The sequence below is a fragment of the Gobius niger genome (assembly GCF_951799975.1).
Source record: "Gobius niger genome assembly, chromosome: 13".
In the NCBI taxonomy this organism is placed as follows: domain Eukaryota; kingdom Metazoa; phylum Chordata; class Actinopteri; order Gobiiformes; family Gobiidae; genus Gobius; species Gobius niger.
This window is the reverse complement of record NC_136864.1, coordinates 30883840-30910758: the sequence shown is the minus strand read 5'-3', so window position 1 is coordinate 30910758 and position 26919 is coordinate 30883840. Positions and strand designations below refer to the sequence as shown.

The following is a 26919-nucleotide window of genomic DNA, read 5'->3' as shown; positions in this document are numbered from 1 at the left end:
TTTAAATTTCGTTGCTGAAAATATTGGCAATTTTGGCCATTTTGATGCACAAAAGGCCTTATTTATATTTGAAAACAGAAAATGACAGAAAGCTTGCAATACATTTTCTCCTCATATTGATATCCGTAATGTTCAGCAAAAGTTTGAAATTGATATCTCTACGTTTATTTTTCCCTCTGTTCACCTGCAGTAAGAAGCTAACTAACTAACTAAGAAGTTTTATATTAAAATAATATTGAAATACTGCTGAGTTTAACCTTCATCTTAGATCTGAAATGTTTCCCCTGTACCCCCTGCCAAGTGCTGCCGTACCCCTGGGGTCCCCGTACCCCTGGTTGGGAAACACTGATGTAACGTGTCCAATGATTTGTATATAAGATAAGATGATACTTTATTGTATCATATATATATATATGTGTCATATATATATGGTGAAGGTCTGTAATCTAATGAATGCAGTCATTTGTGTATAGTTTTCTAGAACTAACTTACTAACTAGTCTCATGCAAGACAATGTGTGTGTCATTGTGTAATTAAGAACAAAGTGATTGTATGAAACTTTAACTGTTCGCAGAAATGAGTGTATGAACAGTTATGTGAGGATTTTGCAGAAACAACTGACACTAGTTAATAGTACGTTCTATAAACCAGAACTTCACAAAACATTTTATGTGGACATGCCACGCCACATTTGAATAGTCAAAATCTCCACAATTGATGGCACATACCTGTTTTTTTTTTTCTTTCCAGTAAGGGAACAAAGTGTGTTTTGTCCTACTTTAATATATTGTAAACTCAGACATTTGTGGGAAAAACAAAGTATTTGCATCAATTACATGAACTTGCGAGCTTGTTTTCTAGCATTTCTGCGACAGTGACCCTGCAAGTGGTTAAATGTGCCGATAAAAGTGTCCCTGTGAAGAATTGACAAACAGTTGAAGACCAGTTGAAATATGGCACTTGAACTTGGACTTGAAGAGGGAGCTGAGTCGCAGCCCAAAGCTCTGGATTTACCGATCGATCTACGTTCCCACCCTCACCTATGGTCATGAGATTTGGGTAATGATCGTGGATACAAGCGGCCGAATTGAGTTTCCTTCGCAGGGTGGCTGGGCGCACCCTTCGAGATCGGGTGAGGAGCTCAGTTACCCGGGAGGAGCTCGGAGTAGAGTCGCTGCTCCTTCACATCAAAAGGAGCCAGGTGGCTAGGGCATCTGTTCCGGATGCCTCCTGGTCGCCTCTTGCGAGAGGGGCGACTATGTCTCTGAGCTGGCCTGGTGTCGCCTCGGGGACAAATGCTTAATTTTGATCGATAAAAGATGTAACTTACAATTATTTAGTTTTTCTGTATTTTCTGCCATCTTGGATTTTTCTTTGTAAATATCACAATTTCCATATTATTCAATGTTTTGCTTCACCCAGTTTATGGCGTTATTGAAAATAAATTTTAAAACTTACTCACTGACATTATTTTTTAGTACAGTATTACATGTATTATTTTCATTCACAGTTACTCACAGTTGCATTTTCTCCAAGTTATATTTTTTACTTGAGTATCTCTTTGGGTACTTTTTACTTGTGCTTGAGCACAATTATTCCAAAGTAACGTTACTATTACTTGAGTAAATATTGAGCTGCTCTCCACCTCTGAGCACCATCTCAGTTCAAAACACTTGCCTGTAAATGTTGGATAAGATTAGATCCTTGGTCGTCACTGTCACGCCTTTATTGTGAAGTCTGGGACCGGGCCGTTCCGGTTCCGCTCCTGTCCTCCAGCTGTCAAAGTATTTTGGACAAATCCTCTGCGCTGAAGACGATGATCCACAGACTGACAACAGCCGATCAGAAGTGGACCAGCAGCCCGAGACAGGACGTGTAAAGTGAGTCCATCAGGCAGGTTTGGCGCGTTTCTGTTTAACACGAGCTACTGTTAGCGGCTAACGGGCGATCACAGCGATAATAACGTTAAAGCTAATCCCGCGCGCATCTTGTCCAGGAAGAGTCTCGGTATTGTCTGTCTTACATGTAAATATGGCGTCCCTCGTCTTTATTGGACTATTGGACTTTTATCAGCTCAATAACAGTGCTCCAACGCCCTTTTCTTCCTCCTCCTCCTCCTCCTCCTCAGTCTGAGCGTCTGGGCTCTGTCTGCTGCTGCTTTGAACCGCGCTAAACCAACATGTTTCAGATGAATCGTCTCAGACTCAGAGATTGTGATGATGATTGTGTCTCCATGAGGGGCAGATGGTTTGAGAGGATGTGGCCTGCTTTTGTGCGAACAGGGAGTTGCACTGGCATCTCAAGGGCACAGTGACAGCATGACCGGACTTGTCATCACCACAGGCGGAGGTGTTACTACTGCTCAAGTGTTTCTCCACTTCCAACACACTTTTAGACTTTTTACAAACCTACACTGTGGGCTCGCAACTTTAACAGTGAAAGCATTGGAATTTGGAAAAAAAGAAGGGTGCGCTTGTAGAATTCTATTTCAGATGGAGCAGGTGCCAATATGGTACCTCTGGAATGGCCCATATATGGTCAGGTTTGAAAACAGTTAAGGGGGAAAACTATTTGAAATCCAAACTTTCTCTAATTATTCAAAAACTACTTTAACAATTGCTGAATTATGAATATTATGGTTTTCCTCTAAATGAAGATACAAAGACATGGAGAGGAGCAAAGTGGTTCAACAGCCCATAAACACATAAAAATAGAGAATGCTAACATATTGTGCTACATGTTAGCATCGTGCTAATACTAGCTAGCGCTAGCTAAGACTGCTGTGTTTTCGCTTCTACTGAACAATCTGTCATTTAGACTTGACTTTATTTGTTGGTGATAAAGATTATATTTTGGCTAAAAAGATTGAAAAATGGTGTTCCCAAAATATTCTGTTTTCTCCACAGTGAGGCCACGCCCCCTTTCATGACGCGTTGCCGTCTGTAACTTCTAGCCTGGTTTTGCGTTTCATACTGAGGACCTTCACAGGTGGAAGGGGTGAAACCATTAGATCTGATTTTTGCTAACGTTTGGTCGTGACATATGTAGTGCGCCCTCATAACTCTATCGTAACTCTCATAACTCTATCATGGCTCTATCATAACTATCATGACTCTATCATGACTATCATGACTGTATAATAACTCTATCATGACTCTGTCACAACTCTATCATGACTATCATAACTCTATCATAACTCTATCATAACTCTATCATAACTGTCATAACTGTCATAACTCTATCATAACTCTATCAAAACTCTATCATAACTTTATCATAGCACTATCATGACTCTATCATGACTCTATCATAACTATCATGACTCTATCGTAACTCTATCATGACTCTATCATGACACTCTCATAACTATCATAGCTCTATCATAACTCTATCATGACTATCATAACTCTATCATAACTCTATCATGACTCTATCATAACTCTATCATAGCTCTATCATAACTTTATCATAGCACTATCATGACTCTATCATAACTATCATGACTCTATCGTAACTCTATCAAAACTCTATCATGACTATCATAACTATATCATAACTCTATCCTGACTCTATCATAACTCTATCATGACTATCATAACTCTGTCATAACTCTATCATAACTCTATCATGACTCTATCATGACTCTATCATGACTCTATCATGACTCTATCATAACTTTATCATAACTCTATCATAACACTATCATGACTCTATCATAGCTCTATCATAGCTCTATCATAACTCTATCATGACTCTATCATGACTCTGTCATAACTCTATCATAACTCTATCATAACTCTATCATAACTCTGTCAAAACTCTATCATGACTCTATCATAACTCTATCATAACTCTGTCATAACTCTGTCATAACTCAGTCATAACTCTATCATGACTATCATGACTATCATGACTCTGTCATAACTCTATCATGACTCTATCATTACTATATCATAACTCTGTCATAACTCAGTCATAACTCTATCATGACTCTATCATGACTCTATCATATCATCTATTCACAAAGTAATAATGCACCTGGCCCTACTATTTACAAGTCAGGACTCCTCATTTTGTTCAATTTTAGTGTGTTCTTCTACGGCGGGTGGTAAGAGGTTAATGCCATATTCAAGTCTGTCAGGTATTTCCACTATTCCTCCATGTGTTCCATGAGTCAAACAAGGCCGTGCTTTCTGCTCTAACACAAAGCTCCCATTGCTGGGCCGTGGACCGTGTGCCGGGGACTGACCGGCAGGAGTGACCGACAGGAGCCATGCCAGTGGAGAGCAGCAGCAGCAGCAGTGCGGCCGCCCGGCAGAGCAAACAGAAGAGGAAGTCGCACAGCCTGTCCATCCGGAGGACCAACAGCACGGAGCAGGAGCGCTCCGGGCTGCACAGGGAGCTCATCGATGCACAGGTACTGAACGCCACCTCATCTTTCACTTTACTGCTTTTCACGGTGTCTTCTTCCACATTTGGGGGTTTATTATGAATTATTCCGGGGAAACTAAAGTAATTTTATTTGATTGTGTTCAAATGTCAACTCTCCAGCGTGTGCCAGGAGATATTATTGAAGACCTTTTAACACCAGAGATGAACTCTATAACTTAAAAAATGACAGTAAAGCTTCATTTAAAAACCACTTCATCGTAAAATATCCTACTGTTATTATGAAATACAATGAAATACAACCCACTTAGGGTAAATAAATAGTGAAGGGTTTGCAGACACTAAAAACTCCAATAATCCCATCTTTGTGGCCTTTATTTAACCGTGCTAGATGCGCCACCATGTGCACCACCATGTGCACCACCACTCACAAACAGCAGAAGAAGAACGGCGCTGCACTTCCCTCAACTCACAGCTCACCCCCACCATGTAAACACAAACACGTGAACAAGAGATCGCATCCTTCGATGCCGCTGGGGCAATCCGTAAGGAGCAGTGGTCGACGGCAGCCCAGGACCCATGATGTGGAGCCAGGCTGATGGTCAGAATCACCTGGCTGGAGGATTCACCTATTGCACATGTTTTTAGTGGCAGGGAGTACCCGGAGGACACCTACGCAGGCACGGGGAGAACATGCAAACTCCACACAGACAGGCCCCGTCATTGGTGGGAATCGAACCTGGGACCTTCTAGCTGTGAAGCAGAGGCGCTAACCGCTGCGCTACCGTGCCGCCCGCTCTGCGCTGTAAACTTGAAAAGAGAGACTTCCATGAAAGTTGCAGTTTAGCAAATAATTGTAAATCTCAAAATGTTGACTTTGTACTGTATTTATGCAGATGAATGTGTGTTTCATACAGGATTAATGAGATTTCCGTATCTCATTGAATGCAAGCAGAGAAGCTTGTAAAGTGTGGAGGTGAGTTAGGGGCGTGGGTGACGGGGGAAAGCCAGGTGAGGGGAGGGAGGTGGTGGTGGAGCACAGCAGGGTTCACTACTCCACCTTCTGCCAAAAACAATTCCAAAAGACATCATTAAGGCAGCTTTAATGTTTAGAGCGGGGGCAGAACATTGGCTCAATTGAGCAGTGCAGCTCACATTACTCAGACCTATGATGCATAATGAGCCATGTGCTCCGGGCTTAGTCGGCTTTACAGGCTTAGCTATTGTTTTCACTGGCCGTGGTATCGCACTGGTGCTCGGTATCGGATCAGATCGACTAAAATGGTATCGGAGCAACACTGCACTTTATTCATAGTCACTAATGATCACAGCAGGGTTATGTTGATGTTAACGCTGGCTCTTTGCGTTGCTAGTCATCTGATAATCTGGAGTCCCTGGCACGGACGGAGGTAAGTGTCTGTAGACTGTGCAGATGTTCTGTTCCAGTAGATTTATTTGAATTCTGTTTTTGTAGATTGGTGAAGTAAATAGTGTTTTCTCCTTTAGGACATTAGACGTCCCGCAGAGTTCTGTGCTTTTCTGCAACGCCTTTGTCTAATTCATTTTTTTCATCAAGGTTACAAGGGTGTAATGTTCCAAGGAGCTTTAAATATTGAATGAAATGTAGTGTGTCACAAAAACTGAGGGCCACACTTTATTCAAGAGTCTTTTATTGTGTCGTCAGGCGTCACTGAAATCTGTTACTAAAGCTGAGCTCACGCTACACCGTTTTCCACCTAATTTTGCTCTAATTTTGAGTCGTGGTGAGTCTTCCCGAGTTGTGACATAATAATAAGGTGAATACAGAGCTTAAAAATGTTAAAACTAAGTATTTTCCTCCCCCTACATGTTCCAGCCATGTCCTAATGTGTAGAATGAGCTCAGACCTGTTCACCACAACTGCCTCTAAAATCCTGCGCTGTCACTCAGAAAGGTGTTCATTCGGGTCTGAAGTGCCGTCATGCACGAGCTTAACATAGAACCTGCAGTTACGCATAAGACCTGAAGTGGCAGTAGTGAGTATAAAAATGACCAGCTTGCATCCAGTCCCTTTAAGCTAAGGTTGATCTAAATAATGGGCATTTTCAGGCTTATTAATTGTCGTGTCAGAGCCTCCTGTGTCCTGTGCCCAGACTTTTCACTGTGATACTTTCTACTGTAAGCATAAACATGCTATAATCCTTAAAAGTTATATTTATCTGTTTTTAACCTTTTTAAGTGATAAAAAAAAATGTGCTTCAATCACTTTTTAGTTGTATTTTTGTCGGTCTTTGTTTGGTTGTATTGTAATACTTGTCTTCGCCACTGTTTTGACACTTTATTCAGAAAGCCTTTAAATTTGGGTAAAGCCAAACTGGAGAAAATGTGCTCGGTTTAAGTGGTGGTTAAAGTAATACTAAGTAACTTGTTTACCTTAAAGGAATAGGCCACCGTTTTTACATACTGAGATATGTTCTTACCTTAGCTTTGACGAGTTCTTTAGGACCTGTCTGATCTTCACCCGTGCCTTCAGTCACGTAAACACAGCGCAGACGGCGTTAGCATTTAGCCTCTCCCTCTCTCCTCTATAGCTCCAAAACAGGTCAAGATAGAAGCTACCAAGCTCTTCCACGTTTTCCCTATTTAAATATGGATACGTGAAGAGGGAGAGGCTAAATGCTAACACCGTCTGCGCTGTGTTTACGTGACTGAAGGCACGGGTGAAGATCAGACAGGTCCTAAAGAACTCGTCAAAGCTAAGGTGAGAACATATCTCAGTATGTAAAAACGGTGGCCTATTCCTTTAATAAATCCTTTCCATAGTCCCTCTGGGGGTGATACAAGTGTTGATTGGGTGGGATGTGGGATGATTGGGCGGGCCGTTCATCTCCCCCTGGTGTCTCTGGCCAGAAAACCACAATTGCAACTTGACTGCCACCGGACCGGAGCAACCAATAAGAAGAAGCTTACAGGCTATCCCTCTCTCCCCTTGCCTTTTCTGTCAGCGTAGTATTTACTCTCACGGACAATTAATAATTAAAAAAATCGTAACATGCTACGACACCTGCAGTTGCGTTTATGGCCTCTAGGGACAAGAGTTACTTAGTACTGCTTTAAGAGGTTAAGATAAAAATAAACTGAACAAAATGTATTGGTATAAATAGTGTGTCTTCTTCTCTGGCCCAGTCCAGAGCCTGCTCAGTCCCGTTAGTCTCTCCGTCGGGGGGGGGGGTGGTAGTTTGCTGAAGACGTTTGGTGCGGCCTTTGTGTGGCTGATGGAGCCGGTCTGAATGAGAGCACGCCTCACTGACTTCTTTCTGATGCTCCCAGTCACCCCGACCTCTACATTCAGCCTGTGCTTTGGCCTCCAGCTCCATCAGAGCGCGAGGCCAAGGACTATTGTAGAAACACAGGCTTCTCTGACGGAGCTCCAGTTCCAGTTGATTCAGTTTATGGTCGCCATCAGCAAATCGCAAAGACTGTCCTCAGCAAACTGAATAAATGGGTCTGTAGTGTAGAGCTCTGCAAGCAGTGGTTCAACCAGTGGGTCGGGCCCTAGTGTGGGTTGCAGAACCGTTTTTAATATTTGTGTATTGAAAAAGTAAAAAGTCACTACTGAGTCTGTTAAAGTAACTGCAATGGGCTGGGTTTTCATACTTTCAGCTGTATTTATTTTATAGCCTTATTTAATTCTTGTTCAACAATGATTTGAAAAACAAATTCAGTTCCCGACACCAGACCAGTTAGAACCACTGCTCTACAGGTTCTGATCCATGAGATAGTTCAGCAGTTCAGTCTGAAAGTGCATTTCTTTAGGTAGTTCTTATGAGTGAGCCCCTGACATGTTTGTTCCAACAGGACTCTAAACTGCCCGTGTCCATGCGCTCCAACCTCCTGGACCTGTTCAGCCAAATCGAGAGGGAGTTCGAGAGCCTCTACATAGAGAACCTTGAATGTATATGATCAGAATCTTAGTAGTATCTCAGTATCTCTTCCCAGACGTATTAATGCATTAGTCCATCTCTTCAGTGCGCAGGGAGATCGAGACGCTGAACGACCGTTTGGCGGCAGACGGGCAAACGATAGAAGGCTCTGATTTAGCCAAAGGAGCTCTCAAAACTAAAGGTGAGCTGTTGCACGAGGTGATTTTTGTAGCGGAAAGCCTCACGGAAAAATAAGAATACTGGCTTGACTTACTTGTGCTTTACACATTTGGTGGTGGCAAGTAACTTTAGCTGGGACTCGGTACTTGGGATAACTGGACATGAGGCAGATTGATATAACAGGGAAAAGTACATTTGCACAATAATATCAATCAGGAGCGGCTCCAGTTGAAATCGTTCAGGAAGAGAATGGACTTTTTCCACTGAGCCGGTGCTGCTGCTGGTTCTGGGCCAGTTCCAGATTCAGAACTGGTGCTTTTCTTTTTGCTTTGTGCTCTTTAGCTACTGCTAAAACTAGAGGGAGCAGTTAAAACTAAGCCTGTCTTTAAAGAAATTATGATTAATAAAAATACTTCTTTTTGTGTATTTGTGTAGCCAGAAGCGGCAGTAGTGAGACGTTACTATCCATGTTTTACATCAGTGTTTCTCAACCAGGGGTACGGGGGTACTTGAGCACTTAGTAAGGGGTACTTGGAATGACCTCAGATTAGAAAACGTGAAAAACTGAGTAGCATTTCAATATTACTTTCAAAGGAAAGTTCATTTTAATTATGTTTTTAAGGAAAAGGTTTGAATTTGAGACTATTTTAGCTTCATATTGAACACAAGACTCCACAAAATCTTGAATAATCTGAGTTGAGTTGATCGCTTTGTAAAAATATTGGCAGGAACTTTGAACGACTCAAGAGAAAAAAGGTTGGGAACCACTGTTTTACATGACAGTGGACTTCCCAAAGCATTGCTATGGGAATAGGGGTGTAGCACTATGCTAGCTTAGCCTGGGAATACCCATGCTGTTGTGTGCCCTCGAATCATTGATATCATGATAGACATTCGTAGCGCCCAATAAGCGGCTATGGACTATGAGAAAATGAATTGGTGGTCCTCAGACTAAATATAACTTGCGATATTTTGATAGCCAGGCTAATGCTAGCTCTCATTCTGGTGGAAAACCAAATTAGTACACAAGCGACCCGGCACCAGCTCTGACCCAGCTCTGACCCAGAACCCTGGTGGAAAAGCCCTATGATTGAAACAAGTGCACCTCGTTTTATCCAATCACAGCCAAGTCTCAAAATGCTGCAAACAAATAGCACAACATATTATTATTATTTTTTTTATTTTTTTTAACTCATCCTGATGTTAATCTTTCTTTTACAGCAAGTCACAGCACAAGTCAGCTTTCCCAGAAGCTGAAGACCACTTACAAAGCCTCCACCAGCAAGGTACCTGCACTGCTCTCTGTTTGCCCGTGCTGTGTGTATCCTGTGCCTGTCTGGTTTGTCCTTGTGCTTGTCCATTGTGGTTTCACCTGAATGTTTCTCGCCGCTCCTCCACGCTGTCAGCCGCGCTCCAACTCATGCCAGGCGCGCGTCACCGGAGCCCGCAACTTCAGCGTGACCAGCTGGGAGTTGTGGGGCACGGACTCCTGGGTAAACCTTGACTGACTTGTCCCCTCTTTGTGCCACTATGCATGAGCAGAACAGCGCGGGGGAGGACGCCGCTGCCTCCCCAAGAGAACTCCTCATCCACATGTATGAGCTGCCCCTGTCCCGCTTCAGAGCCCCCCTCCTCCGCTCTGTTCACACCGGGCAGTCAAGTCACCCATCAGCGAGGCCACTGTTCTAGCATCAGCTGTAGGTTAAAGCCTTTCCGAACCACTTTTGGGCATCTTTTTGTAAATACTCATAGGAACTGAACTTTTTCTGTATCATACTAGCAATAGTACAATACTCAGGCCTAAGCTGCTCTGAGCGGGTCTGAGGAAAAAGTAACATATGGATACCTGCTCAAATGAGTATCGTAATCCAAGTACACAAAAAAAGTAAAGTTACTCAGCCCTCGAGCAGCCCCTGACCAGTCTTTCATATTATATGTTTTCGTGTGTTAAAGTCCCTGAACCTAGCTTTTTTCACTTTTCAAGAATGATTACACATGACCCCTATTCTTCTTCTTCTATTCTTTAAACACATTCCTGACACCCCCCTTCTTCACGAGGATGAGTTTAGCCTCACCCTTCACAGCTTTCAGGGAGCAGAGTAACCTGACAATGGTAACAATATTGGCACCAAACTAATTGTTTTAGCATCAGTGCAATTGCAATTGCTCATGTCACTCTACTATTCGCATAAAAGTAGGTACAGCTCCTTTAATGCCTGGTCTGAACAGCAGTGTCATCTTTAACAGCCTTTTCAGTTGCGCTTCCAGGGCTTCACTGGTTACTGCGGGCCTAGTTTAGAGTTTTCTGTTGAGATTCTGTGTAAATAGAAATAAAAAAAAAAACAGTGTTCAAAATAACATTTACGTTCTGTTTTGTATTGGTTTCCCAAAACACAAAGACTGAAAAGGTCATTGGCATCATTCATAATTTTAACCATTACATTTTCAGTCCATACAATAGAAATATATAATCAAACGAAAGAGGAATCATTTCACTGCAATCATTCAACGCAGATCCACCTGTTGAAAGTCACAGTTGCATAATTGCAAAATGTTCAGACAAACTCTATTTACACAGTGTCCCAGCTTGTTGTTTTTCGGACCTGAGCTTCGGTCTTGGAGCTTCTTATTGGCTGCTTTAGTTTGACCTTAACCCAAGTGGCTGCCGGGGCTTCTTCTGCTCTGACTGAAGTTCTGCTGGACTTTGAGTCTGTACTGCTTTGGTCCATGTAACCAGCACATCAGCAGCACTTACACATAAACCTCCCTCAGAGACTCTTCTCTTTGGGCAAAAGGAAACAGAAATGTCTGAACTATCTCAGACTTTTTCTTTGCTTTTGTATTTATTTAATTTCTTTTCATAATTTTGGAATGGTTCACTAAATAATCTACTTTGTTGTTTATTCTGACAGACACAATACAAATCTACAATATCAAATGAGCAGTGCTTTTCCATCCTGCCCAGTTTTGAGCTCTGATTTCTTTCATTTGAATTGTGTGACTGATGAGTCTCTGTTGTCCGGAGTATAAGTCAGTGGTTTGTGCTTGTTTCAGCTGCAGTTTGTTTAGTGGATTCTTTCCCAAAAGAAGCAGCATCAGTCCCGTCTGCATCGTCCCCATCTACAACGTAAACGCTCCAGGAACAACCAGTGGGACTTATTCACATTTGGATCTGCCAATTCACTAGACTACTTTCACACTGGTGTCTTTACAAATAAATGAATGAGATGGCATTTGACCCATTCTTCTGCTGGGGCACCCTGTCAGGAGCAGTGGGCAGCCCTCTGTCCAGACCGCCCCAACCTAAAGAGTTCCCCTGTGTAGAATAGAAAACACTGTAGTGGTTTTCGTAAATCATCTTTACTTGATTCAAATGTGAATAAATATTTGAAACCCCTTGTAATAACTAATAATTACTGACAGAAAACTGAAAACATTTGATCCCAATTTATTCTGATCTCAATATTAACACTGGCTTTACACCTCCCCTCAGTGCTAAAGGACCCATCCTTTTTGACTCGGGACAGTGTGCTCCTGTCTCTGTGTTAGACTCGGGACAGTGTGCTCCTGTCTCTGTGTTTGACTCGGGACAGTGTGCTCCTGTCTCTGTGTTTGACTCGGGACAGTGTGCTCCTGTCTCTGTGTTTGACTCGGGACAGTGTGCTCCTGTCTCTGTGTTAGACCCGGGACAGTGCGCTCCTGTCTCTGTGTTTGACTTGGGACAGTGTGCTCCTGTCTCTGTGTTAGACTCGGGACAGTGCGCTCCTGTCTCTGTGTTAGACTCGGGACAGTGTGCTCCTGTCTCTGTGTTTGACTCGGGACAGTGTGCTCCTGTCTCTGTGTTAGACTCGGGACAGTGCGCTCCTGTCTCTGTGTTAGACCCGGGACAGTGCGCTCTTGTCTCTGTGTTAGACTCGGGACAGTGTGCTCCTGTCTCTGTGTTTGACTCGGGACAGTGCGCTCCTGTCTCTGTGTTTGACTCGGGACAGTGCGCTCCTGTCTCTGTGTTTGACTAGGGACAGTGCGCTCCTGTCTCTGTGTTTGACTCGGGACAGTGTGCTCCTGTCTCTGTGTTAGACTCGGGACAGTGTGCTCCTGTCTCTGTGTTTGACTCGGGACAGTGCGCTCCTGTCTCTGTGTTAGACCCGGGACAGTGTGCTCCTGTCTCTGTGTTAGACCCGGGACAGTGCGCTCCTGTCTCTGTGTTAGACCCGGGACAGTGTGCTCCTGTCTTTGTGTTTGACTCGGGACAGTGTGCTCCTGTCTCTGTGTTTGACTCGGGACAGTGTGCTCCTGTCTCTGTGTTTGACTCGGGACAGTGTGCTCCTGTCTCTGTGTTTGACTCGGGACAGTGTGCTCCTGTCTCTGTGTTTGACTCGGGACAGTGTGCTCCTGTCTCTGTGTTTGACTCGGGACAGTGTGCTCCTTTCTCTGTGTTAGACCCGGGACAGTGTGCTCCTGTCTCTGTGTTAGACCCGGGACAGTGCGCTCCTGTCTCTGTGTTAGACTCGGGACAGTGCGCTCCTGTCTCTGTGTTAGACCCGGGACAGTGTGCTCCTGTCTCTGTGTTAGACTCGGGACAGTGTGCTCCTGTCTCTGTGTTTGACTCGGGACAGTGTGCTCCTGTCTCTGTGTTAGACCCGGGACAGTGTGCTCCTGTCTCTGTGTTTGACTCGGGACAGTGCGCTCCTGTCTCTGTGTTAGACCCGGGACAGTGTGCTCCTGTCTCTGTGTCTGACTCGGGACAGTGTGCTCCTGTCTCTGTGTTAGACCCGGGACAGTGTGCTCCTGTCTCTGTGTCTGACTCGGGACAGTGCGCTCCTGTCTCTGTGTTAGACTCGGGACAGTGTGCTCCTGTCTCTGTGTTTGACTCGGGACAGTGTGCTCCTGTCTCTGTGTTTGACTCGGGACAGTGTGCTCCTGTCTCTGTGTTTGACTCGGGACAGTGTGCTCCTGTCTCTGTGTTAGACTCAGGACAGTGCGCTCCTGTCTCTGTGTTAGACCCGGGACAGTGCGCTCCTGTCTCTGTGTTAGACTCGGGACAGTGCGCTCCTGTCTCTGTGTTAGACCCGGGACAGTGTGCTCCTGTCTCTGTGTTAGACTCGGGACAGTGCGCTCCTGTCTCTGTGTTAGACCCGGGACAGTGTGCTCCTGTCTCTGTGTTAGACCCGGGACAGTGTGCTCCTGTCTCTGTGTTAGACTCGGGACAGTGCGCTCCTGTCTCTGTGTCTGACTCGGGACAGTGCGCTCCTGTCTCTGTGTTTGACTCGGGACAGTGTGCTCCTGTCTCTGTGTTTGACTCGGGACAGTGTGCTCCTGTCTCTGTGTTTGACTCGGGACAGTGTGCTCCTGTCTCTGTGTTAGACTCGGGACAGTGTGCTCCTGTCTCTGTGTTAGACCCGGGACAGTGTGCTCCTGTCTCTGTGTTAGACCCGGGACAGTGTGCTCCTGTCTCTGTGTTAGACTCGGGACAGTGTGCTCCTGTCTCTGTGTTAGACTCGGGACAGTGTGCTCCTGTCTCTGTGTTTGACTCGGGACAGTGTGCTCCTGTCTCTGTGTTTGACTCGGGACAGTGCGCTCCTGTCTCCGTGTTAGACTCAGGACAGTGTGCTCCTGTCTCTGTGTTAGACTCGGGACAGTGTGCTCCTGTCTCTGTGTTAGACCCGGGACAGTGTGCTCCTGTCTCTGTGTTAGACTCGGGACAGTGTGCTCCTGTCTCTGTGTTAGACTCGGGACAGTGTGCTCCTGTCTCTGTGTTTGACTCGGGACAGTGTGCTCCTGTCTCTGTGTTAGACTCGGGACAGTGTGCTCCTGTCTCTGTGTTAGACTCGGGACAGTGTGCTCCTGTCTCTGTGTTAGACCCGGTACAGTGTGCTCCTGTCTCTGTGTTTGACTCGGGACAGTGCGCTCCTGTCTCTGTGTTTGACTCGGGACAGTGTGCTCCTGTCTCTGTGTTTGACTCGGGACAGTGTGCTCCTGTCTCTGTGTTTGACTCGGGACAGTGCGCTCCTGTCTCTGTGTTTGACTCGGGACAGTGCGCTCCTGTCTCTGTGTTAGACTCGGGACAGTGCGCTCTTGTCTCTGTGTTAGACTCGGGACAGTGTGCTCCTGTCTCTGTGTTTGACTCAGGACAGTGCGCTCCTGTCTCTGTGTTAGACCCGGGACAGTGTGCTCCTGTCTCTGTGTTAGACTCGGGACAGTGCGCTCCTGTCTCTGTGTTAGACTCGGGACAGTGTGCTCCTGTCTCTGTGTTAGACTCGGGACAGTGTGCTCCTGTCTCTGTGTTAGACTCGGGACAGTGCGCTCTTGTCTCTGTGTTTGACTCGGGACAGTGTGCTCCTGTCTCTGTGTTAGACTCGGGACAGTGTGCTCCTGTCTCTGTGTTAGACTCGGGACAGTGCGCTCCTGTCTCTGTGTTAGACTCGGGACAGTGCGCTCTTGTCTCTGTGTTTGACTCGGGACAGTGTGCTCCTGTCTCTGTGTTAGACTCGGGACAGTGTGCTCCTGTCTCTGTGTTAGACTCAGGACAGTGCGCTCCTGTCTCTGTGTTAGACCCGGGACAGTGTGCTCCTGTCTCTGTGTTAGACTCGGGACAGTGCGCTCCTGTCTCTGTGTTAGACTCGGGACAGTGTGCTCCTGTCTCTGTGTTAGACTCGGGACAGTGTGCTCTTGTCTCTGTGTTTGACTCGGGACAGTGTGCTCCTGTCTCTGTGTTTAACTCGGGACAGTGCGCTCCTGTCTCTGTGTTAGACTCGGGACAGTGTGCTCCTGTCTCTGTGTCTGACTCGGGACAGTGTGCTCCTGTCTCTGTGTTTGACTCGGGACAGTGTGCTCCTGTTTCTGTGTTTGACTCGGGACAGTGCACACTTGTTGAATCCTTTTCTCCACCTCATTCCTATGGAACACTTGTACTCATGTAAGCACCAGTCAGGTTGATCGTTACCAATACTGGTGTCCGGCGTGTCCCCGAGGACCAAAACCACTTGACCGATGGGATCAGCATCTTTCTGTTTGCCTTTGTTGTTTTTATGCACATGGAGCGAAGGCTGGAGTAGAACCTCTGACTCTGACTGTGTGCTTGTGCTGTGGCTCAGATTGTGTCCAGTTTCAAGGCCACCACGTCTCGCGCCGACTGCCAGCTGCTGCGGGAGTTTGTGGGGCACAGAGATGGCATCTGGGACGTCAGCATCACAAAGACACAGCCCGTTGTCATGGGAACCGCCTCCGCAGGTACGCACACCCACTGTCAGTAGGATGTCTTTTCAGGATGACTAAAACTGAAAATCCATCAGTGATGAGCAGAATCATCCTTTGTTACATCAGCAAACCTGTGCACCACAGTTTAGATTGTAATTGTAAAGCAGTAAAGCAGATTCAAACTGGCATTAAATATAAACTTCTTAGATTTTTATTTATTTTTCTTAAGGGAAAAAAAAGTGAGTGATACTGTAAAGAACTGACAGACTGGTCTGTGGAAAGAAGCAAAATGTCATCAGCTCAGTCCAGTCGACGGTTTAGAGGTTCACTATGAAGTCTTGTTGATTTATAAGCCCGTTTAGTCGCTCTTACCTTTAATGTGGGAAAAACAGGTCGTGGGCCACGCGGGCCGCATATATTATAAATTGTCAAAGTGCTGCAGTCATCATTCATTCACTCCACACCTGATGGCAGTAAGTTACTATTGTAGCCACAGCTGCCCTGGGGCAGACTGACTATTTACCACATGGCTATGATATGCTGTGTATATCCTGATCTCTTATTACTAGCTGAGACCCGGCCTTCGGCCGGGCCTCGCTAGTCTCCACATTTGATATTCTGAGATTGTGAGTGATTACAAAGAAATGTCCAACCCGTCACACAGTTCAGCTGTAGACCAGTGGTTCCCAACCCATTCCAAAAACTATGGCCACTACAAATGAGTAAAAGAATGAAGGCAAAAAACAATTTCAAACAAACTGCAATTGGAGTGTTTGATGCACCCGTGCTCCTTTCTTATAAAGTACGACAATAATGTGCTAAACTCGGGGAACAGGATTCAAGAGACAGTGGAATAATTATGGATAAATATTAGGGGTTCAGCTTTAACGGTTTGGTTCACGGTGCAGGACTTGTGGTTTGGTCCATCACGGTAGTGTACAATAAAAAAAATAATGAGTAGGTTTTGAACTGAAATAGCCTAATGATTGTTGTTAGACAGTATTTATAACCTTACAATAAAATTGGCAATGCGTTCAAAGCTGCTTTAGAATAAAATGTACCTCTGGGCTCACAATACGTGAAAGCAAAATAGAAAACAAATGGTACAGCAGCAAAGAAAAAAAAAAAGAAAAAAAACTACGCAGTGCATGCGCTCGTTAAGTTGTAGTTTCATTTTCGCTTTTACTCACACGGAGGATAAATCAGTCGGAGCAGCGCGTTTGATTAGAGGCTCGTGTTTGAGCAGGTTTTGGGCACGCACGCACACACATACACACACGCCCACACACGCACACATCTCCCTGTTTGGATGCGCGCACACACATACATACACACACGCACGAACACACACACACGCGCATCGCCCTGTTTGGATGCGCGCACACGCTCGGCAGTCAGATCTCGTGCACTCGCGTTGTTGTGACAGCGGGTTGTCCTCGGACAGCAGCACCACCAACCACGCACACACTCAGTACTGTCGCCAGGCTTCCTGGTGTTCCCAAACGGTCTCCCATCCCAGTCCTAACCAGGCCCTTCCCTGCTTAGCATCCGAGGAACAGTCTCCCATCCCAGTCCTAACCAGGCACTTCCCTGCTTAGCTTCAAAGTCGGTATGGGAAATAAACATGGCGGCGCCCAGGCGGCGGCCATTGAAATAGCGTTTTCTATAATAGATGTCAGTGCCCTCTGCTGGACACGTGTGGAAAATTTAAGTTGCCCCCTAGTGGCTGAAGTGAGCATTCTGGTTATTTCTTTAAAAATCCATAACTTTACACAGGAATGGGCCAGAGACTTACTTTTTTTTTTGGTAACGCACTCACGGCTGATGTTTGACACGGGTGTGCTAATCAAATATTTTCTTTTCTATTCTTCAATGAATGTGCTGGTAAAACCATTTACCACAAGGCCATGCACACAATTTTTATTTGTAGTAGAGTGAGATGAAATAATGTCCTGGCAAACACTATGAATACGCTTCACACTCTGCAGCTTGTTTTCGTAAACCCATAAGAAGTACTGACGCTAAACACAACTGGCCTGTTTACTATTAGTTAACTAACTGGGCTGCACAGTGGTGCAGTGGTTAGCACTCGTGCTTCAAAGCAAGAAGGTCCTGAGTTTGATTGTTGATATTTTAAACTTCTGCCCTTTTTTAATTTGAAAATGGTAAAAATCGGCTACAGGAGTTAAAAGTAGATTCCTGGAGATTAGTCCCTTTCTATGACACATAATAGAAGCTGTGATGTGTGAGATGTTTGTCTGGTCCACAGACCACACTGCCCTGCTGTGGAGCATCGAGACTGGGAAGAGCCTGCTCAAGTACCTGGGTCACCAGGGGTCAGGTCTGTGCTGCTTCTGCCTACAGCTCTAAACTCGGCTTCACAAATGTAACTGTCTTCTCCTGCCTCCCTACAGTCAACTCCATCAAGTTCCACCCCACTGAGCAGATTGCCCTCACAGGTAACGCTTTCAACTCAGATACTGTTTGAACAAACTGATAATCAGCACGAGGATCAAAGTGTCTCTTTGGCAAAGTGAGGCTGAGCTACTGCAGCTAAGTAAGACTGTGGATGATAATAATAATAAGCAGCTAAGTAAGAATGTGGATGATAATAATAATAAGCAGCTAAGCAAGAATGTGGATGATAATAATAATAAGCAGCTAAGTAAGAATGTGGATGATAATAATAATAAGCAGCTAAGTAAGAATGTGGATGATAATAATAATCAGATTGACGCTAGAGCCTGGTAATGTGCTCACCCATCAATGGAACGTGCGTGTGTGGATGTGCTTGGTGACATCAGCTGTTGTTGTGTTTCAGCGTCAGGAGACCAGACAGCTCACATCTGGAGGTTCATGGTGCAGCTGCCGACGCCCCAGCCACTCAGCGACACCACGGTAAGACTCAGCCCTGTGCTCCTGCTGAAGGACACTTACAAACCAGGGCTTCACTTACCAAATCAAAAAAGCACAGAGCCATGTTACTCAAATAAAAGTGAGTGTGTTTGGGGCCAGACAATTATATTTACTCTAGTGGAGTTAACAAGTACTAACCCAAATAATCACTGAAGTAAAAGTCAAAAACTGAGTAACTGTTTGAGTGTAAGAGTCTGATTTATGTTTTAGGAGCAAAACGCTTGTTTCCGAAGTATACACCATAAAAAATGTATAATTAGGTCATAAATGGCCCATTCATGATGTAGAATGAATAACAGTATGTGGAGAGGCACATGCTGCTGACAGTGGCGCCTTTTATGAACACCTGGGGGTGTTTCCCGGTACTCACAGATACATTAAACATTCATATTCTCCTATATGCACCGTCACAAACCCCTTGGTACACTGGTGTTTTACACATGAACACCTGAGGGGAGTGCAGTTAGGGGAGTGCAGCGGAGTGAGAGGAGCTGGGGATGGCATCACTTTTTCTAGGCGAAGAAGAGATGAATCCACACTCAGCAGCAGGGGCCTCAGAAAGATCAAGGGACTTGTGTACAAATCTGCAAAAATATTTAGCAGAAAAACCTGAGACATTCACAACATGGATTAAGTAAGTGAACCCCTGTATTTAATATCTGCTGATCCTTCTTTTGCAGCAATAACTGCTTTTCTGTAGTTGCAGATCAGACACTCACAACGAGGATGAATCTTGGATCATTCCTCTTTACAAAACTGCAGTTCAGTGAGATTCAGGGGGTGTACTTACTTATTCCTCCCTGTCCTGTGAAGGTTTACATGTTATGGCCAATAGAAATATGATCAAATGTAAATGTTTGGGTGGCATTAGTTCAGGCAGACACCGTTTAATAGCTCTTGTGATTTGATAAAGATCAGACCACATTTTATGACCAGTTTAGGCAGAAATGTGAGAAGTCCAAACAGTGTTCTCGCTGTTTCCTCCCACTGTACGCACCACCAGTCACAATCTTGTGCAACAGTTGCACCACATAATTGTGCTGTGACCAGGGCCGTCACTTACAAAAAAAAGATCGACTGAGGCGCGATGTGTTTCCGCCAGTACTAAGAGTGCTGCTTCCCCTTTGCAGCCGCATATTTTCCTTCATGTACTTCTGACAAACTACAAAGTTCTTTTATCTCGCTGCGAGTTAGAAACTGTTCGTGTCCCGAGAGAAAGAAAATGATAGCAATGGTCCCGCACTGCACTTCTATCAAGGAGTGCGGGGGTGTCCACGCCGCAGAAACATGATCCAAACAAAAGCACATGTTCCCCTTCACACCCACCCACCCCTCGCCCTGGGTGTCTGTCCAGCCCAATAACTGCGCCTGGTCTGAAGCTGAAAGATTGCGCCCCGTCCTGTCTACAGCCTGCGTTTAGAAACACAAGGTTGCGCCCCGTGTGTTGTTCGTGTGTTGTTCATGTGTTGTTCATGTGTTGTTCGTGTGTTGTTCATGTGTTGTTCGTGTGTTGTTCGTGTGTTGTTCGTGTGTTGTTCGTGTGTTGTTCGTGTGTTGTTCGTGTGTTGTTCGTGTGTTGTTCGTGTGTTGTTCGTGTGTTGTTCGTGTGTTGTTCGTGTGTTGTTCGTGTGTTGTTCATGTGTTGTTCATGTGTTGTTCATGTGTTGTTCATGTGTTGTTCATGTGTCCGGTGCCCTGTGTGCTCTCCAGCAGACGTCCTGTGAGGAGGACGCAGATTTCTCGGACAAAGACGAGGCGGACGGCGAGGCGGAGGGGCCGACCGACTGCCCGTGTGTGCGGGTGCCCATCTCCACGCTGCGCAGTCACCAGGGCGTGGTCATTGCGGCGGACTGGCTGGTGGGAGGGCGGCAGGTCGTGACCGCGTCCTGGGACCGAGCAGCCAATCTGTACGACGTGGAGACCTCCGAACTCGTGCACTCCCTCACTGGTAGGACAACTGTTATCTGTGTCAGTAGAAAGCCCTATGCTACATCATTCTGCATCTTTACTAGGGCTGAAACCATTCATCAATTAATTGACGACTAATCCATTATTGAAATAGTCGACAACTATTTTAGTAATCGTTTTCTGGTTCACACAGACTAAAATGGAGCATGTGAAATGTAGTATTTTTGATGAAAGCCAACTTTGATTTTATATTTAGGGTCTGTAGTGTTTTGTACATTGTACATTTCATGAATAGAGCCTTCAAAAAACATTTCCCTTTAGTTTACTCCATCCACACATCCTCAAACAGCGCCACTTAAGCTATAATGTGATACATTGTTTTGTAATCGATACATTCATCGATTACAAAATAATCTTTACAGCTTCACATTTCACCCCAGAAAGAATGAAAAGTCTCACTTTCATCACAGGTGTTTTACAAACACCTTAAATAGCTTACATCACCCCCTCGTCTCCATGACTACTTCAAACCCCAGAGTGGATTTTGGAGCCTGAGGTTTAAATACACGAGGCCCTTCTGCAGTCGGCCCCGGGGGTCTCACAGCTCTGTTTCAGGTGCATCGACAATGAAGATTTGTTTCATCTTTTACAAAGAGCATGAAGAGCACGTTTGGTGTCATTGACAGCTTTGTTTCCGTTTTACGATTCTAGACAGTTTAGAGTAATATATAACCCACACATGTTTTTCTTCAGTACCAGCCTTGAGGACTGGAGCTATACTAATAATATTTAACTTATTTTTTTATTTGACCTTTATTTAATCTGGAAAATCTCTCTGAGACTGCTAAACATTTGATTTAAAACTGTGTTTTTTACCTATTCATTATGCTTAAAGTGTTGAAATACATCGATACTCTGGCCGTAGTAAACGATGGAGCTGTTGTTGTGTCCTTAGGCAAGACACTTCACCCACCTTGCCTCCAGTGTCTGTGAACACTGGTGTCTGAATGAGAGAGTGAGTGGGTGACTGGTTCCTCACTGTAAAGCGCTTTGGGCCTCTGTATTCCCTATTGTAACGGTTTGTCCCTGTGTGTCGCCCGCGGGAAGGCCACGACCAGGAGCTGAGCCACTGCTGCACCCACCCCACCCAGCGCCTGGTGGTCACCTCGTCCCGGGACACCACCTTCAGGCTGTGGGACTTCAGAGACCCCTCCATCCACTCAGTCAACGTCTTCCAGGGGCACACTGAGTATGTCACGAGACACAATGTGATGATGAGAAACAGGCTGCACTCTAAATCTGCCGCCAAATGATTGTTCTCCCAGTGTTCCATCACACACTGTCCATATACATACAACATCTGACACGGCTGAAAACAAAAGCACATCTCCTTTATCTAGTTCTATTGTAGCCCTGTTCTGGTCCTGTTTAGTCTTTTATAGGAGAGTTTTCTATGATTTTTGTTTAATGTAATAAAATCCATTAACATAACAACGACTAATAATGTAAGAAAGAAGCTAATGCAGAGTCTTTGTCCACTGTGCCTCCGCAGCACAGTGACGTCGGCGGTCTTCACGGTGGGAGACAACGTGGTTTCCGGCAGCGACGATCGAACCGTAAAAGTGTGGGACCTAAAGAACATGAGGTCTCCCATGGCAACCATCCGCACGGACTCTGCAGTCAACAGGTCTGAATGAAGGAACGTGTGTTTCCCAAACATCATCATCATCTCTGCAGCAGTCACTAGGGCTGTGCCGGTTTGGATTTTTCCTTACAGCGGGCGGTAATCAACAAATTCCTGCAGATTCGCGATTTGCCGCTCATCGACGTCAGAAGCGTTTCGAAGGTGGGGGGGACACATTTCAAGCTCATGTTCGCGTGATCATTTATTCAGCTTCAGCCTCTTCACTCCGACCATCGCAAACAAACATCTCTGCGCTTGTATCTTCAGAAAGGAAGCAAACATTTACTTGTCAAATGAATTGTTCTGATAGTATTTGGCTAAGTTAGAGTCCAGACAACAGGTTTAACACGCGTGTCGGCCGGTTGAACACGCGTGTCGGCCGGTTGAACACGCGTGCCAGCCCGGTGCAGTTTCCCCAAACTCACGCGATCAGCTTCATCACCCGCTTTGTAAACACATCCATAAAGATGTCCTTACCTTAACGTTACTGGTCAGGCCTTTGTACTGGTGAAGAAGGAAAACACGCTGTCCACCTGCCGAGGACCGTGAAGAGTCCTGCTCCTCCATGATCATCTGTGAAAAAGTCCTAAACGAGTGTCCTTGTGCTTTGGTTTGGTCAAATCTGCCAGTCTGTCCAACGATCAGCCTCTTGTCTTCTTAGTTTAGCCGTTTCTCACCGGTTTACAGAGCCATGTTTACATTTCAGCCGCTCTGAGGTGACGGTAGCGGAGCCGCATAAACACAGCACCGTGGTGTGGATAATGGCAAAAAATATAATTTTGAATGAAAAATGAGACGCGGGTCAGATGAACTGGTTTGCCCTCACGCCTGTTGAATAGGCCCAGACTAAACTGCTCATCAGCTCATGTGCATGTGGAGCTGTATCTCGTAGAGCTGTATTTTCACCTGTGGCTCATCTTTTGGAGACTTTGGACACTTGTTCTGGTATGTTATTACTCCCTTTTCTGGTTACATTTCGTTTAATTAAAGGCATTTTTTTTTTTGGGCGATGATGATGGTGAGGAACTCAGACTCGCGGTGTGAGTCACGTGACCAGGGTATGGTTAATCCGGTCCCCCTGTGACTATTCTGTCAGAAAGCATAAACGGATCAGAATAATGAGTGTTAACAGTGAGATGGTTTGAAGCAGCCACAGCTGTAGAGAGATCCAAGTGTCAGCACTAAAGCTAAACCTGCACCTACTCAGTGAAACCAAACAGCTCTACGTTTAGGGCCTGACCAGCAGAGGTTACAACATGAACCCAAAACTCTCTGTCATATGAGCCTTCATATTGAGGAGCAGATCTGAATAAGTCGTCCTCCTTTGAGACTTTGACACATGATTCTGTTGAGCAATCATGTATTTATCCTGCAATCACAGATTATTTACTGGCATAAATAATATGTATACTTGTACGCAAAAGACGGCGTGTCTCCGCGATGGGTGCCCGAAAAGGAAAAAGGTCAAATAGGTACGGACCAAAAAAAAAGAAGCAAGAGGGTAAAACAAAAGCAAGAGAGCAATCAAGATGCTGCTGATTCTCTGAGTCATTTTGACTTTGCGCGGATAAGGCTAACATTGGGAAAGCTTTTGCTTGTGTCCACAATAAAATGAAACAACTACTCATTTTAAGCAGGAACAGTATGCAAGTCATTTTCATGTCATTTAACATTTCACAGTTTACCACAATTGACACATTAGAACATTCACTTGTCCTGTAAAGGGAAAGTCGCTTCATATTTAGGCTGTGTTTCTTGCTGTAATCCTGAAGAGTTGGGAAGCTATCTGTTATGTGGTCGTTCCAATCACATACAATGAAACAATATGTCCTCCCTTGATACTTTCAGCACTTTTCAAAAGTGGCTTTGACTAATCCTGTTGACTTTGATTGACCAGGATCAGCGTGTCGATGAACCAGAAGATCATCGCTCTCCCTCACGATAACCGGCAGGTGCGGCTGTTCGACATGTCCGGAGTGCGGCTGGCTCGGCTCCCGCGCACCAACAGACAGGTCAGTTCAACAGAGTGTTTTCAGAGGCCGGTAACTGTGCTGCTGTGAAGAGAGAAGCCTGTACAACACAAACTACACCTGAGCCATCTTTGTTAGTGGTCCCAATAACACCAGGGGCTGGCCAGTTTCTTTGGCTGAGCAGGGCATTGTTAGCCCAAAGTAAAGCACCACTTCCTACAAATGCTAGTCTTGATTATGTGACCTGGGTGTTCAGCATTTTCTTTCTCACATTATAACATACTTTAGGCATTAGATCTCTGATGTGTGTAAAATATCATCTTCAAAATAGGTTTGGGAAGCTCAAGGTACCTCACGATTCGATTGATATTTGGCTCACGATAGCAATAATCTCACGATACGCCGATACCGATACTGATACCACCTACGACATATTCAGGATTTACAATGGTTTTCACGTGCAAAACATATAATGAGTGAATAAGAATAAATGATCCCTGACTTACTGAAATGATCTGTCAATTGCATAATTTACATTGAAATACGAACCACCATCCTGGTTCAAAAGTAGGGCTGAACGATTAATCGCATTTGCGATTTTATCGCGATATTACACAACGCGATTTCGAAATCGCAGAGGCACGCGATTTTGGCCCATGCAGCTATTGGCCGCTGCCCATAGAAGTGACTGTAGCAGCGAGAGACGCCATCGACGTCCGCTCTGCGCTCCACCGCGTGCTTTTGTTTACTTCTCCGTCTACGTAAGGTGCGCGTAGATTGTGCATGTACTGTGAAAATATCAGCGTGTATAATGCAACCACCGCGAAGGACTATTGCTGATGCAGCTGATGGCCGCGGTCCATAAAAGTGAATGTAGCGACGAGAGACGCCACCGACGTCCGCTCTGCGCTCCGCCGCGTGCACCACCGCGCGCTTTTGTTTACTTCTCCGTCTACTTAAGGTGCGCGGTAGATCGTGGGTGTACTGTGAAAATATCAGCGCATATAAAGCAGCCACCGCTCAGGACTATTGCCGTTTCCTCCGTTAGCATTGCGTTAGCTGCAGCGCTACACACTGATCACAGAAACTTTCCTCCGGATTCACACGTCCCTGCCTCCACACAGATGAAGCTGAGCCTGGGCTGAGTCCTTTGCAGCTCATGTTTGGAGGCTTATGTTTGGGAATGTTTTGGATAAAGATAAGAACTTTTCTCACATCCACTGACTAATACACAAGAGCAAATAGCAAGAAATTATTTAGGCTATTTACAAAAAAAAAAAAAATCAATATAAGCTTATTGGAAATGATGTGGCTAAATGACTATGTGGACTATTTGGAATTATATTCCATGTGATTATGAAGGACTTAAGAGTGAGTAATACTTTATTAAATCAGTTGCAAATATTTAATTGTATTGCAACAAAAAGTTATTTGTGGAAAATCGCAATAAAATCGAAATCGCAATATTGACTGAAAAAAATCGCAATATTGATTTGTGGCAAAATCGTTCAGCCCTATTCAAAAGGAATAAATCAACCACAAATTAATCTTATTCATGTTATAAAAAGTATTATCCAAAGTAGTGTATCTGTGTGACAGTGTCTGGTCCAAGTCATTGAAATTGTAGTGCTGCCCTCTACTGGTCTGACTCGACTGTTATTAGCCTCTATTGACTGTCAAAGCAGTGCAGCCTCATCAATATGCATGATGTCATCAGAGAGAAGGAGAGAGAAGGAGGGAGGAGTTAATCAGAAAGGAGAGTGTTTGATAAAACACTAATTATCTCGGAATCTAGAAAAAAAATGTCATTTTGATCCAAACTAGCCTCTGTTTAGCTTAGGATTTCTCAAGAACTGTTTTCACCTACAGAGAGTTTAGATTCTCGTCTTTAAAACGAGCCGTAGCATGTGTCCATAGCTATAACACAGAATAGGCTGTGGTGCTACAAACATCATGAAAAATGGTCTGGATTGTTGGCACTCTAAAGCTAAATCCCCAAAACAGCGCAGCCTGAGTGCTGAACAGGGTGTCTGCTGGGTCTTCAAAAGATACATTTAAAAATGTGTCAAATTAAGACCCTTAACAAGTATTAAAAAGTCTAACTACAGTTTTTTCAATGACGACCCGGGGCGACTCCAGCAGCTCGCTGTAACATGCGATCCTCTCCATCCGTCTGTTTGCAGGGGCACCGGCGCATGGTGTGCTGCTCCGCGTGGTGCGAGGACAGCGCCCCCTGTAACCTGTTCACGTGCGGCTTCGACCGGCAGGCCATCGGCTGGAGCATCAACATCCCCGCGCTGCTGCAGGACAAGTGACTGAGCTCGGAGCGGCGGCCCGGGGCTAAAGTGTCCCACTGCCGAGGCGGGCCACCAACGCAGCGCCGTGGAGAGAAGTGAACGTCCCTTTGTAAGAACTGCACTTTACTGTAAGAAAGCAGAGCAGAAGGACTTCCAGAGGAGGGCTCTGCTGTAGAAGTGCTTCAGGACCAGCGATCAGAGCAGAATCTTACTTACATAGTTAGAGGTGTCTGTAACTCTTGTGTGTCTACACTCACAGGCCCCACACGTGTTCTCCTGATGGGGTTTTCATGGAGCACCGCCGACATGTGCTGCTGAGGAGGAGCTATCGGCTACATAATGCTAACAGTTTGTCGAGGCTCTGTGTTTCATGTGAGCAGTTCGTGTGTTTTCCCAGTGGCTCTGTGTTAGCGCTGTAGAAGCAGCTGTTTCTTACCGTGTGCCAGTGTTGTAAACTTCCTACTCGCACAAATGAC

General features: G+C 45.2%; 1 protein-coding gene across 2 annotated transcripts; it reads left to right on the top strand.

Moving 5' to 3' along the window:
* Nucleotides 1–1741: 1741 nt before the first annotated feature.
* Nucleotides 1742–26580, top strand: LOC306973249 (WD repeat-containing protein 37-like). 2 transcript variants are annotated; one of them, XM_079570154.1, is made up of 14 exons: nt 1742–1880; nt 4210–4417; nt 8227–8323; nt 8398–8493; nt 9693–9757; nt 15566–15701; nt 17938–18009; nt 18083–18127; nt 18490–18566; nt 20298–20532; nt 21600–21741; nt 22045–22179; nt 24074–24188; nt 26330–26580. In XM_079570154.1, the coding sequence occupies exons 2-14, from the start codon at nt 4274–4276 to the stop codon at nt 26459–26461; spliced, it is 1491 nt and encodes a 496-aa protein (XP_079426280.1). In that variant the 5' UTR covers nt 1742–1880; nt 4210–4273; the 3' UTR covers nt 26462–26580. The 2 variants fall into 2 exon arrangements, with proteins under 2 accessions (XP_079426280.1, XP_079426279.1); XM_079570153.1 differs by having other exon boundaries at nt 20295–20532.
* Nucleotides 26581–26919: the final 339 nt, after the last annotated feature.